Here is a 13,593-nt window from a genome sequence, read left to right on the forward strand (position 1 = left end):
CTGAGAACTTCAGCGTGTCATAGTCTGGTAGGAGACAGTCATGTCAGTCTGTGATCAGCATTGACACCATGTCCTTTAGCAGCAGCACAGAGAGAGACATCTACTCAGAAGGGGGTTGGGTGCGATAAGGGGGAAAGGTGGAGGCTGACGCAATCTGAAGAACTAGCATTGATTGAGCCTCTATTTGGAGCCAGACACAGTACAAAGCTCTGCGTAGACCAAGGGTGACCCAAACATACCTGGCCATTGCTCTCCGGTGCCTGCCGTCTAAGCAGGGGAGATGGAGTTAAAGAAGTAAAATCCCAAATATACATAGAATTAGACATTCAAATGAATTCATTGAAGGAAAAGTGAGAGAATAACGGGAGCAAATTCTTTGAGGGTCATTCCAAGAAACTGGCACTTAAAGAACACGATAGAGATGTTAATTATCGCTACAATGGCAAAGGTATTACAATACACAAACGCATCGAATTAACACGTTGTACACCTTAATCTTACACAACGTTATATGTCAAATATACTTAAAAATATATATATAAGTTTAAAGAATAATGATGAGATGAGTGAAGCGGGAGGGAGTGTTCTTGTTAAAAAAAAAAAAGCCATCCCTCAACCTGATCAAACCAATTTACAAGAAATGCAGAGCATGGAAGAATAGGCTAAATGGAGGAACAAATAAAATTAGCAAAATCTAGACAGGAAATTACAGGGAATTCACATAATTCTTCAAACAGTAACAAGGACAACAACAGAAAATTGTAAGGAAAATAAAAGATGGAGGGAAAATTATAGATTAAAGAAAATTTAAGGCACATATCAACTAATCACAACGTGTAGACTTTATCTGGATTCTGATTCAAAAAGATTGTTAAAACAAGAAAATGAGAGGAAATATGTGAGACAATTGGATATTTAAATACCGCTGGATATTTGAACAGACAGAATAGTTTGATAATATTAAATAATTATTTGAAATTATTTTTAGGTATGAAGAAGATATTGTAATTATAGTTAGAAAGTCTTTTTTTTTTTTCTGAATGTATGAATGAAATGATATGAGGTCTGGTATTTCTTTCAAAGTAACCCAAGGGAGGGGAAATAGGTGGTGGTTTAGATAAAATCAGACTGGCTGGGAGTCAATAGTTATTGAAGCTGGATGATAGACACAAGAGGATGCATGATATTATTGTCTGCTTTCGTACACGTTTCCCATAATATATCATTTTCAAAAAGCAGGAGAAAAAGACCAAGAAAACAAATAAGATACTAAGTGCTAAAAAGAAAAGAAGATATGGTCACGAAATGGTCTTCCCACTTGAAGTCCTGTCCCAGCCTAAGGCACTGGGATCAATTAGTTCAGCTCCCCTCTAATGACCCAGAAAAAGCCCATCAGGTGGGGCCACACCCAGGTGGCTAGATGGAGTGCTTTCTTGGCCGAATTTCCAAGGGCTGATTCAGTTTCCATCCTGGAAGGGAGGAGCCAGGATTCCAACCATTATCTGCCTAATCCAAAGTTATTTGGTCACACCTTGATCTAGCCACTGCTTCTAGACTTCAGGTGCATAAGAAATACCCTGAAGGCCTGTTGAAGGCAGATACCTGGGTCCCGCCCTCAAAGGTCCCATCCTGGAGGCCTGGGGTGGAGTCTCATAATTTATTTTTCCAACCAGTTCTTCAGTGAACTGAAGCCGAGCCCTTGCACACCACACTTTGATTATAGTATACCACTAAATGAAACTGACTCGGGCTCCCTGGGTCCTGAGACTGATGGTCCAAATCATTTTCCTAAAGGGAGAGAAAGCCCACTGTGAGAGCACTGTATCTCAGTGCTGCCATATTGTTTGTGAATGATATTTTCCTTGGAAGCTCTGGCTCTTTAGAGGGATCTATGAAAACATCTGTGACTTCGCCAGCCTTGTCATTTGTCACATCCTGCCTCCAACATTATGCTCCAGCAATCCTCAAGTGCTTGCATTCCTTCTGCATTTATTAGTCCATCACTTGCCTTTGTGTTTTGGCTCCTGCTGCTCTGATTCTGAACACCCAAACCCTTGCCTTCTACCCAGCTCATTGCAGGCTTAATATTTGTGTTTAGAACTAGCTCAAGGAGAGATTATCCAATCCTGACAATTTAAATCTAATCTCCCAGAGAGTGACACATCCATGGGCATAAATCAGTTATAAAATACCTCTGAATCTTTTTTCTATTCCCTCCATAATAACATCATTTAATCCATCACCAATATTGCCCCAGAAGTGTTAAAAAATACTCTGTATATTCCATTGTAACTTGTCAGCAAGTTTGTCACATCCAGTTCCCAAGTCCCACCTTAAGGGAATAAAGACAAAAATCTTTTTTTTTAAATATTAGGGGTGATATTAATTACTCAATAATTCAACTCTCACTTAATAGACAAGACACAGTACAAAACCGATGAGACTATCACACTGTCAAATAACGAGGGAGGGGAGAAAGGGGAGGAAGGCAGAGAGCGCTTCTGGGAAACAGGAAGTAAAAGGAGACATTTGCTTATAAAAGGAGAAATCAGGCGACAAACCCTCAGGTTAAATGGAGTAAACTGCAGATTCCTTAACAGTGCTGGCCTGCCTTCCTCCGCGCGTTCCTGGAAATGGCAAACTCAAATTACGATGGCGGCGAGAAGGTAAGTTTAGTTTGAATGAATTAATTTCCCTACAGATTCACTTTTTAAAATCTTTCTAGAGCTGGCATATGTCTCCTTCTTACTAAGAATCTGAATTTCTAGACGTAAGAAGTCTCCATCTTGGAATCTCCACCTCTTTCAAGTGGATATTACTTTTCTTTCACGTAATTGTGGCTCTGTGTGTTTTTGGCTGAGAGTGAAAAGGAGAGAGTAAAGATTTCTGTTCCTCGCCCAAAGTAAGAGACTTATTTTGTACACAGATATGTTGTAGCTGGGCAAGATTAAATAAATAACTAAATAAAATAAAGAAATGGAGAGCTAAGTGGAAAAGGGTAATATGGAGAAGGTCAGAAAGCAAAGTGACCAACTGGTTTCTTTCCTCCAGGAGTAACAAGTAACCTACTCCCAAAGGCCTTGGTACCAAATGGGTTTCCAGACTAGACTTGGGTAGTCCTGGAAAATTAGTTGAGAAAGTTTCATAGTTATTTACAGGGACTGCTGTACCAGGCTGGAAGACCGAATTGGTCAGTATATATTAAGTACATGCTTGTGGGCAAGTGATATAGCTGCTTTGAGCCCCCACTTCTCTCTAGAGTGGAGTAATGTCCCCCCATAATGTCAGGGGGGCTTTTTTTGAAGCTGACCAGTGAATGTGTGTGTGAGAGTGCTTTAAAAAGTGGTATACAAATGCAAAATCACGACATGCAAGCAAAGAGTGGGAGAGCAATGGGTAACCATTGAAGAGATTTAAATAGGGGGAGGGGCGCGGCTGCATCAGACACTGCTGTTCTGGGGAGAGAATGTTACAATGGGCTGGAATGGAGTTTATTCACCCTTGGATTTGTGAGGAAAGGCTATATTCAGAAACTTACGCTTATGTTACTCTATGCCAGTGGTCATTTAATTTCTGAGATTCAGTGTCTAATTTGTAAAACAGGAAAGCTAATAAATCACAAGGATGCTATGAAGATTAGGTAAGAGAAATACAGAAAGTGCCTAGCACAGTGTGTGTGTACTGTACAAAACCCGTAAATGTTATTTCCTTCCTGCCTGTCCACTTTTCTCTTTCATTCATTAAATCATTAAAACAACACTGAGCACTCACTCTGGGCTGGGCATTGTGTTAGGTACTGTGATTGCAACAGAGTGTAAAACAGATTCGCTCCTCTCAGGTCTGGGGCTGAAATAAGGCCAGTATGGCTGGAGCTCAGAAAGCTCAGGTGTCGTGAGCTGGAGAGGCAGGCAGGGGCCAGACTATTCAGGAATTTGTAGGCTACCCGAGGGAGTTTTGTCTTTAACAAGAATAGCGATGACCTGCCGTTGAAGTATTTTACACAAGCAGGAGAGCAATCTGCAGAAAGAATGGAGTCAGAATGGATTTGGGGATAGCAGAAGATTATTGCATCTGCCAGTGAGAGTTGATGACAGCTTGAATTGGAATCGTGTGATAGAAGATGGGAAGGCAGGAACACATTCCATACAGATTTAGGTGATAAAAATGAAAGTATTTGGTGTTTTAGCTGATGGAAAGGAAAGGCCATGAGGGAAATGGTCCTCCAAACCCAAAACCTACCCTTCCATTTCCTCTTTATCACCCACTTGAAAATCTGCTTTTGCCCATTTCCTTATTGTTTCTCTTAATCTAATAAAGGGCCTGCTGATCAATATCACATTCAAGGAATCTCAGTAAGTCTTCTCTCCGTCCACCTATTGGCTTGTCAGTTTCTTATCCATCAGTTGGTCCTTGCAAGTAAGCAGTTTAGTTGTATGGCATCAAATGAGAATTAGTGACTGACACTTCCCTTTCCAGAATTCTTTTGAGGAGGAATCAGATGAAGAAAATGTGATTCTCACATTGGTTCCAGTTAGTGAGGAACATAATGAAGAACATCAAATGGAATCAAGTGTCTCTTCGACTTCAGAAGTCAACCTGAAGACGCCTAGGACAGATGACAAAGGTATGAGGACGGGGATTGCTCAGTGTGCTGCCCCTCCAGCTCTGAGAACCTCGGAAAAGTAAGATTTTTTCTTCCCTATCCTTTGACTATACAACACCTAGCTTAAACCTCACTGTGATCATCCGTGATGCAAGATGGCTCAAACTCCCATACTTCTCATTTGCTAAGCGCCGTGTACTGCCTTGCTGTTAAGACACAAAAAATAGGGGCCGGCCCAGTGGCGCAGCAGTTAAATTCACATGTTGTGCTTCTCGGTGGGCTGGGGTTTGCCGGTTCCGATCCCGGGTGCGGACATGGCACCACTTGGCAAAAACCATGCTGTGGTGGGCATCCCACGTATAAAGTAGAGGAAGATGGGCATGGATGTTAGCTCAGGGCCAGTCTTCCCCAGCAAAAAGAGGAGGATTGGCAGTAGTTAGCTCAGGACTAATCTTCCTCAAAAAAAAAAAAAAAAATAGGCATGTGGAGTGCTCTGAATAGAGCATGGTCTTACAGGGCAGCTAGATCTGAGTTTAAATTCCCAACCCATGAAGCTCAATCTTCTCTTCATTTTGGTTAATACATACTTTACATACCTCATAAGAAGACTAATTTTTCCCAGCTTTCCTGAGATATAACTGATGCATAACATTGTGCCATTTTAAGGTGCACAATGTGATCATTGATACACGTATATATTGAGAAATGACTACCAAAATAGGTTAACACATACATCACTTTACACAATTACATTATTTCCCCCTGTTGAAGATTTATTCTCTTAGCAACTTTCAAGAATACAAAGTAGCTCGGAATTTGTGTAATTCAAATACGCAAATTTAAACTATAGCCACCATGCTGTACATTAGATCCCCAGAACTTACTCATATAACTGAAAATTTGCACCCTTCAATCAATATATCTCCATTTCCCCCACCCTCTGATCCCAACCCCTGGCAACCATGAATCTACTCTGTTTCTATGAGTTCAGGTTTTTTAGATTCCACAGACAAATGGGATCATACAGTATTTAGAAGTCTAAATAATTTTGAAAGCTATCTTCTATTTGCTTGGTGAGTAATTATTGATTAAATATTCAGGGGTCGGCCCCATGGCCGAGTGGTTAAGTTCAAGAGCTACACTGCAGGCAGCCCAGTGTTTTGTCAGTTCAAATCCTGGGCACAGACATGGCACCGCTCACCGAGCCACGCTGAGGCGGCGTCCTGCATGCCACAACTAGAAGAACCCACAACTAAGAATATGCAGCTATGTCCCGGGGGGGGGGGGGGCTTTGGGGAGAAAAAGGAAAAAAATAAAATCTGTAATAAATAAATAAATAAGTAAATAAATAAATATCCAGCAGCTTTTAATACCATGACCTTTTGTATCTGTTCTCAGTGCTTCATATAAAGGCATCAAATAAGTTTTCTCAGAACAATTTCATTTTCTGGGCCAATAACAAGGACTTTAGGATGAAGTAGATAGTGACAGGTTAGAGGTAGGCAGAATGAGATGAGACAGGGTACTGCAGAGAATAAGGAGGCAGGCTGGCAGAATGAGGACCATTGTCGGTTGGGGCCGGCTTTTTTGTTTCTGTAGAGAGAGCTGATATTTTCTGGTCTAAAACCCAGACTTGGAGGACCAATGCAGTATAATAGTCTATCCAAGTAGTTGCTGATGGCTGCAAAAAATACCCCAACAGGTTGCTGTATATAGTGTAAAAACCATGGAATTTAGAATTTTAAAATGTAGGTTTGAGTCTTGGGTCTGCCATTTTGATGGTGGTGTGATCTTAGGCTAATCCTTTAATTCCTGAATCTATTACCTTACTTGTAATATGAAGAAAAATATTTGATATGTATATATGCAAACTGGGTTGCGAGAAATAAGTGAGAACTTCGTAAAATTATGAAGAATCTTAGAAATATTAAATTATTACTCCTATGGTTCTCTTTTCTCAGTTCATCTTCCTCAAACGAATGAACAATTCAAAACTCGCCCCAAACCCAGATGTAAAGCACCCATCCTTCCCTTGCCGGCCATTTTGCCTCCGATTAATAAAGTGCGGCGGGACACTTTGCGGAACTGGTGCCAACAATTTCATTTGAGTACTGATGGCGACGTGAGTACGCTGGTGGGAATCTCGCTGCCCGGAGCAAGTATGGGAAGCTTTGTCGGCTTTTAATTTTTATTTGTCCTCTTAATTTCCTTAGAAAATAGAGGTTTATCTGAGGCTCCAGGAGCATGCGTACTCTGAACAAAAACAGGTGAGTGAGGACCGTGATGGCGGTGTGAATTGTTCCTCCAGCCACCTCTGTATATGTGGTATCTCTAAGGCAAGATTTCTCAACCAAGACTATTGACATTTTGGGCCAAATAATTTCTTTTTGTTTGGGAGGCTGTCCTGTGCATTTAGGACACGTAGCAGCCTAAACATTCCTAGCCTCTACCCACTGGGTGTCATAGCAACCCCTACTCCACCCACACACAGGGTTTTAACAAACAAAAACTTCTCCCAGTTGAGAACACTGCTCTGAGGGAACTGACGTTCCTAAACTCTTTCTATGCTGACACACGTGGGCCAATGTATAAAGAACGGCAAAATGGACACAAAGTCCTATGGCAGTAGCACTTCGCAGAATACTCATAATGAATCCTATTTGCAGAATGTTCCTGAAACACCACAGGAGGCCAAACTTCAGTCATGTTCGGGGAAGTGCAAGATGGTGACCAAGAGAGCAAGGGTTCCGAAACGTTGTAAGAAGCCTGAGAGAGAGGAAGGGACTAATATAGTTGAAGTAATCACTTCAGCGCAGGAAGCCATGTTGGCAGCGTGGGCAAGAATTGCTGCCAGAGCCGTTCAACCTAAGGCTATGAATTCATGTCCCATTCCTACTTCTGTGGAGACCTTTCTGCCACAAGCCTCTGGTAAGATCAACTTCAAGAGTGAGTACCGTTCCAGAGAAAGAAAGTTAACTTGTATTACTCCAACACTGAGAGGTAGTAAAAGGGAAAGTTAATGAAAGAGTCTGTGACTGGATGTTAGGTTCATAAAGGGCTTATTATTTGATTGGCAGATAGCTAAGTTTTGCCTGGGTGGATCTCCAGACCAGGTGATTGAGGGGTGACCTTTTCTCATCACTAAGCCGAATTCTAAGATGGGAAGAAAGCATAATCTGATAATGGGGTCAGCCACAGCCTGAGGTCTTCCCTGCTCTCCCTTCCTCAAGGCCTCATAACAGTGAATAAGAGTGTGGGGGTTAGAACTGAACAGTTTTGGTTCAAATCCTGGTCTTACCACTTAGATGCATGGCCTTGGCGAGTTACATAGCTTAAGCCCTGTTAACCTGATGTGTAACACGAAGGTTACAACTCTCCTACTGCATAGAATGATCATGAGACTTATGAAATACAACTTGGCACATCAAAAGTAGGCAAAAATAAAATGTTTGGGGCCCTTGTCCTCTTAAAAAATTGTGAGAATAACTTAGCCCCACCTTTCTCCAACTCCTGCCCCTCTCTCTCGGTATTTTTGGTTTTGTCTCCAGCAGACCCTATCTCAGACCAGCACAAAGTCACTCTCCCTTTTTTTTGGCTTGAATTTTTTTCCTCTCCACCCCATTCTCAGAAGTGTTCTGGATCCTCTTTTATTCAGAACTGACTTGGATGGTGAGGCACGTTGTTCACTACACAAGGAACCCAGGCCAAAGGAAGACTGGGAGCTGAAGTTGGCCTACTGCCTTCTCCCCAGTCTGCACTCCCTTCACTGAGGGGGAACTGGCACCTTTTGCTAATTTGCGAAAGCACCGTCCAGCCACAAAGCTGTGTCAGGAGGACTGCCTCCCCAAAGACACTCCACTTTCTAATTTTCATTGATGTGCCACATGAGCTAGTGGCATCCCATACTTACTCGTCCTTTCAGTTCCTCTTGATTCAGCAGTTGTTAAGAACCTACTGTCGTCCAGGAGTGTGCCCAGCTCGGGGTATGTTGTGCTAAACACACGTAATCTCTACTCTCATTTTACAGTCAGACTAGAGAGAGAGATCCCTACAAATACTCTGTATTTATAGATATTTAAACCCAGAGTGACCACTCCCTTGTTTTAATTTCAGACGCTTGATGTTGTAAAACTTACCTTCTTTTCTTGCAATATCCTGTCTTGCCAATTAGATTGTTCCCTATACTTTTAAACAATGACCCTTTTGCCTGTTTTCGGTAGTTGAGGCTGTATAATGTCATGGTTTGGTGAATGGGCTGTGAGTCAGAATACCTGGGAAATTTATGGGAAAATTATGCTATTTAACACCATAAGCTTCAGTTACCTTGTCTGTAAATAAGAAAAATAAATAGAAGGTAAATGTTAATGTTCTTAAGAATAAATGTATCGGGGCCAGCCTGGTGGCATAGAGGTTAAGTTTGTGCACTCTGCTTTGGCAGCCCAGGGCTCACGGGTTCAGATCCCGGGCACGAACCTACACACTGCTCATCAAGCCATGGTGTGGTGGCATCCCACATACAAGATAGAAGAAGATTGGTACAGATGTTAGTTCAGGAACAATCTTCCTTACAAAAAAAGAATAGATACATTAATACATGTAAACCACTTAGCAAAATCCTGGGTACAAAGCAAGCATTCCAAAAAGTTAATAGTTATTGTCTCTTGTACTATATAATTTGTGAAGTTAGACTACAGTGTCTTTTAGCCTGGATTTTTCATGCTTCTCTTTCACTTGATTCATCAACAGAATATAAGAGCAAAATCAAGAGTGACTTGCTGAGAGGTTGGATTGGGCACTGTTACTTGGTCTTAACTGTTTATATTTCCTTCTCTTTCCCTCCCCAGGTGTCAGGTGGTGTGTGGTCCATGGCAGACCTCTCTGGGCAGACACGAAAGGTTGGGTTCGCCTGCACTTCCATGCAGGTCAGACCTGGGTGCCTGACACTCCCAGGAGGATGATCTCTCTCTTCCTGCTACCAGCCTGCACGTTCCCATCCCCAGACCTGGAAGATAATATGTTATGCCCTGAATGTGCTCAGAGGTAACCCTTAAGTATCTTTGTAAGCATGGCACACAGAAAAGTAGATGTCTAAATGGGTTTCTGAATAATTTAGTAGGAGAAGGCAGAGGACAAACATACCGTTTTCTTAATTTGTCATATAGATCAGGCAAAAATAGGAAGCAAAAAGAACTGAGTAGTGGACTAGAACTCAGGCAAATGTGGCTGCTTCTTAGCAACCTTAACAAAGTATCTGACAAATTAAGACCTTAACTGCCTCAATTGTAGAGACCAGTTTTAAAGAAAAAAAAAAAATTAGAGTTCTTACCACGTCAGACACTTAGCTAGGGATACAAACCTTAGTAAAACAAAATCCGTGTAGCATACTGGAATGAAAATGAGTAAGATGCTATGAAAATGTATGGATAGTACTTACATTGGAGCAGCTTAGGGAAGCTTCAGATGTACTGCGGAAGAGCCTACCAGTTAGAAAATACAATTTCAGCATTTTGGTAGTAGAAATAGCCCATACAAACACATAGAAATGAAAGAATGTGACTCACTTAGAAACTGCAAATAAGTCAATATGATTGGGTCAATATGATTGGAGCATGTATTGACAAATAAGTCTGGGCAGGGGAGAGGCAGACCACTGAAGGTTTTATATCTGTATTAAAGGTCTCATATATTGTCCTGTGGGTCATTATTGCTCCTTCACTTTGGGGACATAGACTCCTTTGAGATATAATGATAACTACATACCCTCTTCTAAGAAAATATACAGTGGGCATAAACATAAACACTGCTGTGGATTTTATATAAATCATAGAACTCGTAGGGTCCATTCATGAGTACAAAATTCAGCTTTTGATGATGGAATCGGGTGGAGGTAATGTGAGAGAGGTGTGGAAGAAAACTGAGGGTTTTTTTTAAGAAAGCGGACTGATTTTTCAACAGAGACTAGATTGGAAGATAAGTAAGATATTACTGTAATCTGGAAAGATAAAACTTAGGACCTTGGTGAAGAATTTAGGAAGAATGGGATAAATTTAAGAGATGTAGTCATAAAGGGAAGAGGATGCTATCTTATCAGATGGAGGGAAGGAAGAAGTCCAGATCAGTGGTGAAGAATGTGCGATGTGTGGACCATGTTTGACATTAGTCTAGAGTTCTGAGAGTATGAGTTAGAGGTAAACATCTTTGGGAGTCATTAGCATGCAAGTTGTACATAAGAGTATATAGGAATTCAAATGGCTTGTGGGCAATGGAGATATAAAAAGTATACAGTTAGAGCTTGGGAGATAAGTGAGGAAAGGAAGCTGAGGGCAGAGAGTTTTAGAAGGAAATGGTTGACAGTGAGATGGCCATGTAAGATTATGATTAACGCACTAGTATTAGGAATGCTAATTTAGGATGACATTCGTGGCTTTTTCGACAGTAGGTTGAGAGCATCAATGGTAAGTTGGAGTGTAACATGTGATACACTGGGAGCAGGACATATTGATAAGCTCTACCACCTAAGCCAAGAAGGAAGAGAGAGCAGTTGAGACAATAATATCAAGGGAGCTTGCTTGCATCCTGCTTCCTTCTCCTTTTCTTTTTATTTTTTAATGGGAAAACCATGAGCATGTGTGGGAGGGGATGTGAGAAGCTCTGGGAAGCCATGGGAAAGTATAAAGATAAAGGAAGTGGAACTGACTAGCATACAGAATACGAGCCCTGAGAATGAGTGGACCATCTTGTTCCTTTGTTTACTACGTAAAATCTTTCTACCCACCCTCCTTAGGTGATGGGGCAAACTACTCAGGAACTCCAGAAGTAGATTCCTTATTTTATTGGTCGTTTTCAAGGGGTTGTTATGGAACAAATAGTCTATCTTATTCCAACAATTTTTCAAAATTCTTTTCTGACTTGCTTTATAGGAATAAAAAGATGATGAGAAGATTCAATACAATGAAGAAAAAGAAGCAATCTGGTGTGAATGCAACATCATTCCTTTTGAATGGGCCATGTCTTAATACAGAATAAATGGTGGAGAGCCCGCAGTTAAATTGACTTGCATCACAGTGATGGCTGTAAGGTGTCCTAGCTATCCAGTGTTGCCTGATGCTTTGAGTACAGATAGGAATATTGGGATTCTGTACTTGAGGTTTGCCAAAAAGTGATGCTACTGCTGCTTCAAGTATTTAGCTATGTAGAATACAATTTGGTTTGGTTTTGTTTTTTACCCTTCTTCTCCCCAAAGCCCCCCAGTACATAGTTGTATATTCTAGTTTTGAATGCCTCTGGTTCTGCTATGTGGACACCACTTCAGTATGGCCTGATGAGTGGTGCCATGTCTGCACCCAGGATCCAAACCAGCGAAACCCTGGGCCGCCAAAGCAGAGCACACGAACTTAACCACTCGGCCACGGGGCCAGCACTGGTTTTGTTTTAATTAATAGATTTTAAAGTTTTTTCGGTCTTAGGCTTTCAGAAAAATTGAGTAGAAAGTACAGTTTCCAAGTTCTCCTCTCCTGCCCCCCCTCACCGTTTGCCCTGCTATCAACATCCTGCACCAGAGAGGCACATTTGTTGAACCCGCATTGACTCATCATTATCACCCAAAGCCCGTGGTTTACATTAGGGTTCACTCTTTGTGTTGTACATTCTATGCATTTTGATGTATAATATATGTCATTACAGTGTCATATGAAATAGTTTTACTGCCCTATCTCCTGTGCTCCAGCCATTCAACACTCCCCCCCAATCCCTGACCACTGATCATTTTACTGTCTCCATAGTTTTGCCCATTTCAGAATGTCATAATTGGAAGCAAACAGTAGCCTTTTCAGATTGACTTCTTTCACAGCACTATGCAGTTAAGATTCCCCCATACGTTCTCATGGGTTGATAGCTTTTTATTTCTTTTTAGCGCAGAATAATATTCCAGTGTCTGGATATACCATGATTTGTTTTTCCATTCACCTTTTGAAGGTCACCTTGGTTGCTTCCAAATTTTGGCAATTATGAATAAAATTGCTGTGAACATTCATGTGCAAGTTTTTGTGTGGACATACTGTTTCAGCTCCTTTGGGTAAATACCAAGGAGCATGATTTTTGGATCTTGTGCTAAGAGTATGTTTAGTTTTATGAGAAACTGACAAACTGTCTTCCAAAGTGGCTGCCATTTTCTATCCCCACCAACAATGAATGAGAATTCGTGTTGCTCCACATCTTTGCCAGCATTTGGTGTCAGTGCTTTGGAGTTTGGCCATTCTAATAGGTGTGCAATATCGATTTAATTTGCAATTCCCTAATGACATAAAATGTGGAGCATCTTTTCATATCCTTCTTTGCCATCTGTATATCTTTGGTGAGGTATCTGTTCAGGTCTTTCACCCATTTTTTTATCAGGTCCATTTTCTTATTGTGCAGTCTTAAGAGTTCTTAGATCTTGGATAACAGGCCTTTATCAGATGTCTTGAGAATATTTTTCCCAGTCTATGACTTGTCTTCTCATTCTTGATTAATTGGTATATTGATCATTGATGTTGGAAGTGGTTATTATGATAGATGGATTAAGATCTATATTTAGGGGCCGGCCCCATGGCTGACTGGTTAAGTTTGAGTGCTCCACTGCTGAGGCCCAGGGTTTCGCCAGTTCAGATCCTGGGCAGGGACATTGCACCGCTCATCAGGCCATGCTGAGGTGGCATCCCACATGCCACAACTAGAAGGACTCACAACCAAGAATATGCAATTGTGTGCTGGGGGGCTTTGGGAAGGAAAAAAATTAAAAAATCTTAATAAAAAAATCTATTTATTTGTTATTGTTTAGGTTTTTTTGAGGAAGATTAGCCCTGAGCTAACATCTGCCATCAGTCCTCCTCTTTTTGCTGAGGAAGACTGCCCCTGAGCTAATATCCATGCCCATCTTTCCCTACTTTATATGTGGGATGCCTACCACAGCGTGGCTTGACAAGCAGTGCCATGTCCACACCCGGGATCCG

The 13,593-nt window shown here is 41.3% G+C and overlaps 1 protein-coding gene across 1 annotated transcript; it reads left to right on the forward strand.

The window, feature by feature from the left end:
- The first annotated feature begins 2,532 nt into the window (after positions 1-2,532).
- DPPA2 (developmental pluripotency associated 2) lies at positions 2,533-11,667 on the forward strand. The gene is made up of 7 exons (XM_008522127.2): positions 2,533-2,666; positions 4,477-4,624; positions 6,565-6,725; positions 6,817-6,870; positions 7,270-7,531; positions 9,448-9,643; positions 11,524-11,667. The coding sequence occupies exons 1-7, from the start codon at positions 2,634-2,636 to the stop codon at positions 11,627-11,629; spliced, it is 960 nt and encodes a 319-aa protein (XP_008520349.2). The 5' UTR covers positions 2,533-2,633; the 3' UTR covers positions 11,630-11,667.
- Positions 11,668-13,593: the final 1,926 nt, after the last annotated feature.

The sequence above is a fragment of the Equus przewalskii genome, chromosome 18, assembly GCF_037783145.1.
Source record: "Equus przewalskii isolate Varuska chromosome 18, EquPr2, whole genome shotgun sequence".
Taxonomy (NCBI): Eukaryota; Metazoa; Chordata; class Mammalia; order Perissodactyla; family Equidae; genus Equus; species Equus przewalskii.

Excerpts from the sequence above, each read along its gene's own strand:
- DPPA2 (XM_008522127.2), top strand. The coding sequence starts at position 2,634 with ATGGCAAACTCAAATTACGATGGCGGCGAGAAG. Across the intron at positions 6,726-6,816 it reads ATTTGAGTACTGATGGCGAC|AAAATAGAGGTTTATCTGAG; the intron begins GTGAGTACGCTG and ends TAATTTCCTTAG. Across the intron at positions 7,532-9,447 it reads CTTTCTGCCACAAGCCTCTG|GTGTCAGGTGGTGTGTGGTC; the intron begins GTAAGATCAACT and ends TTCCCTCCCCAG.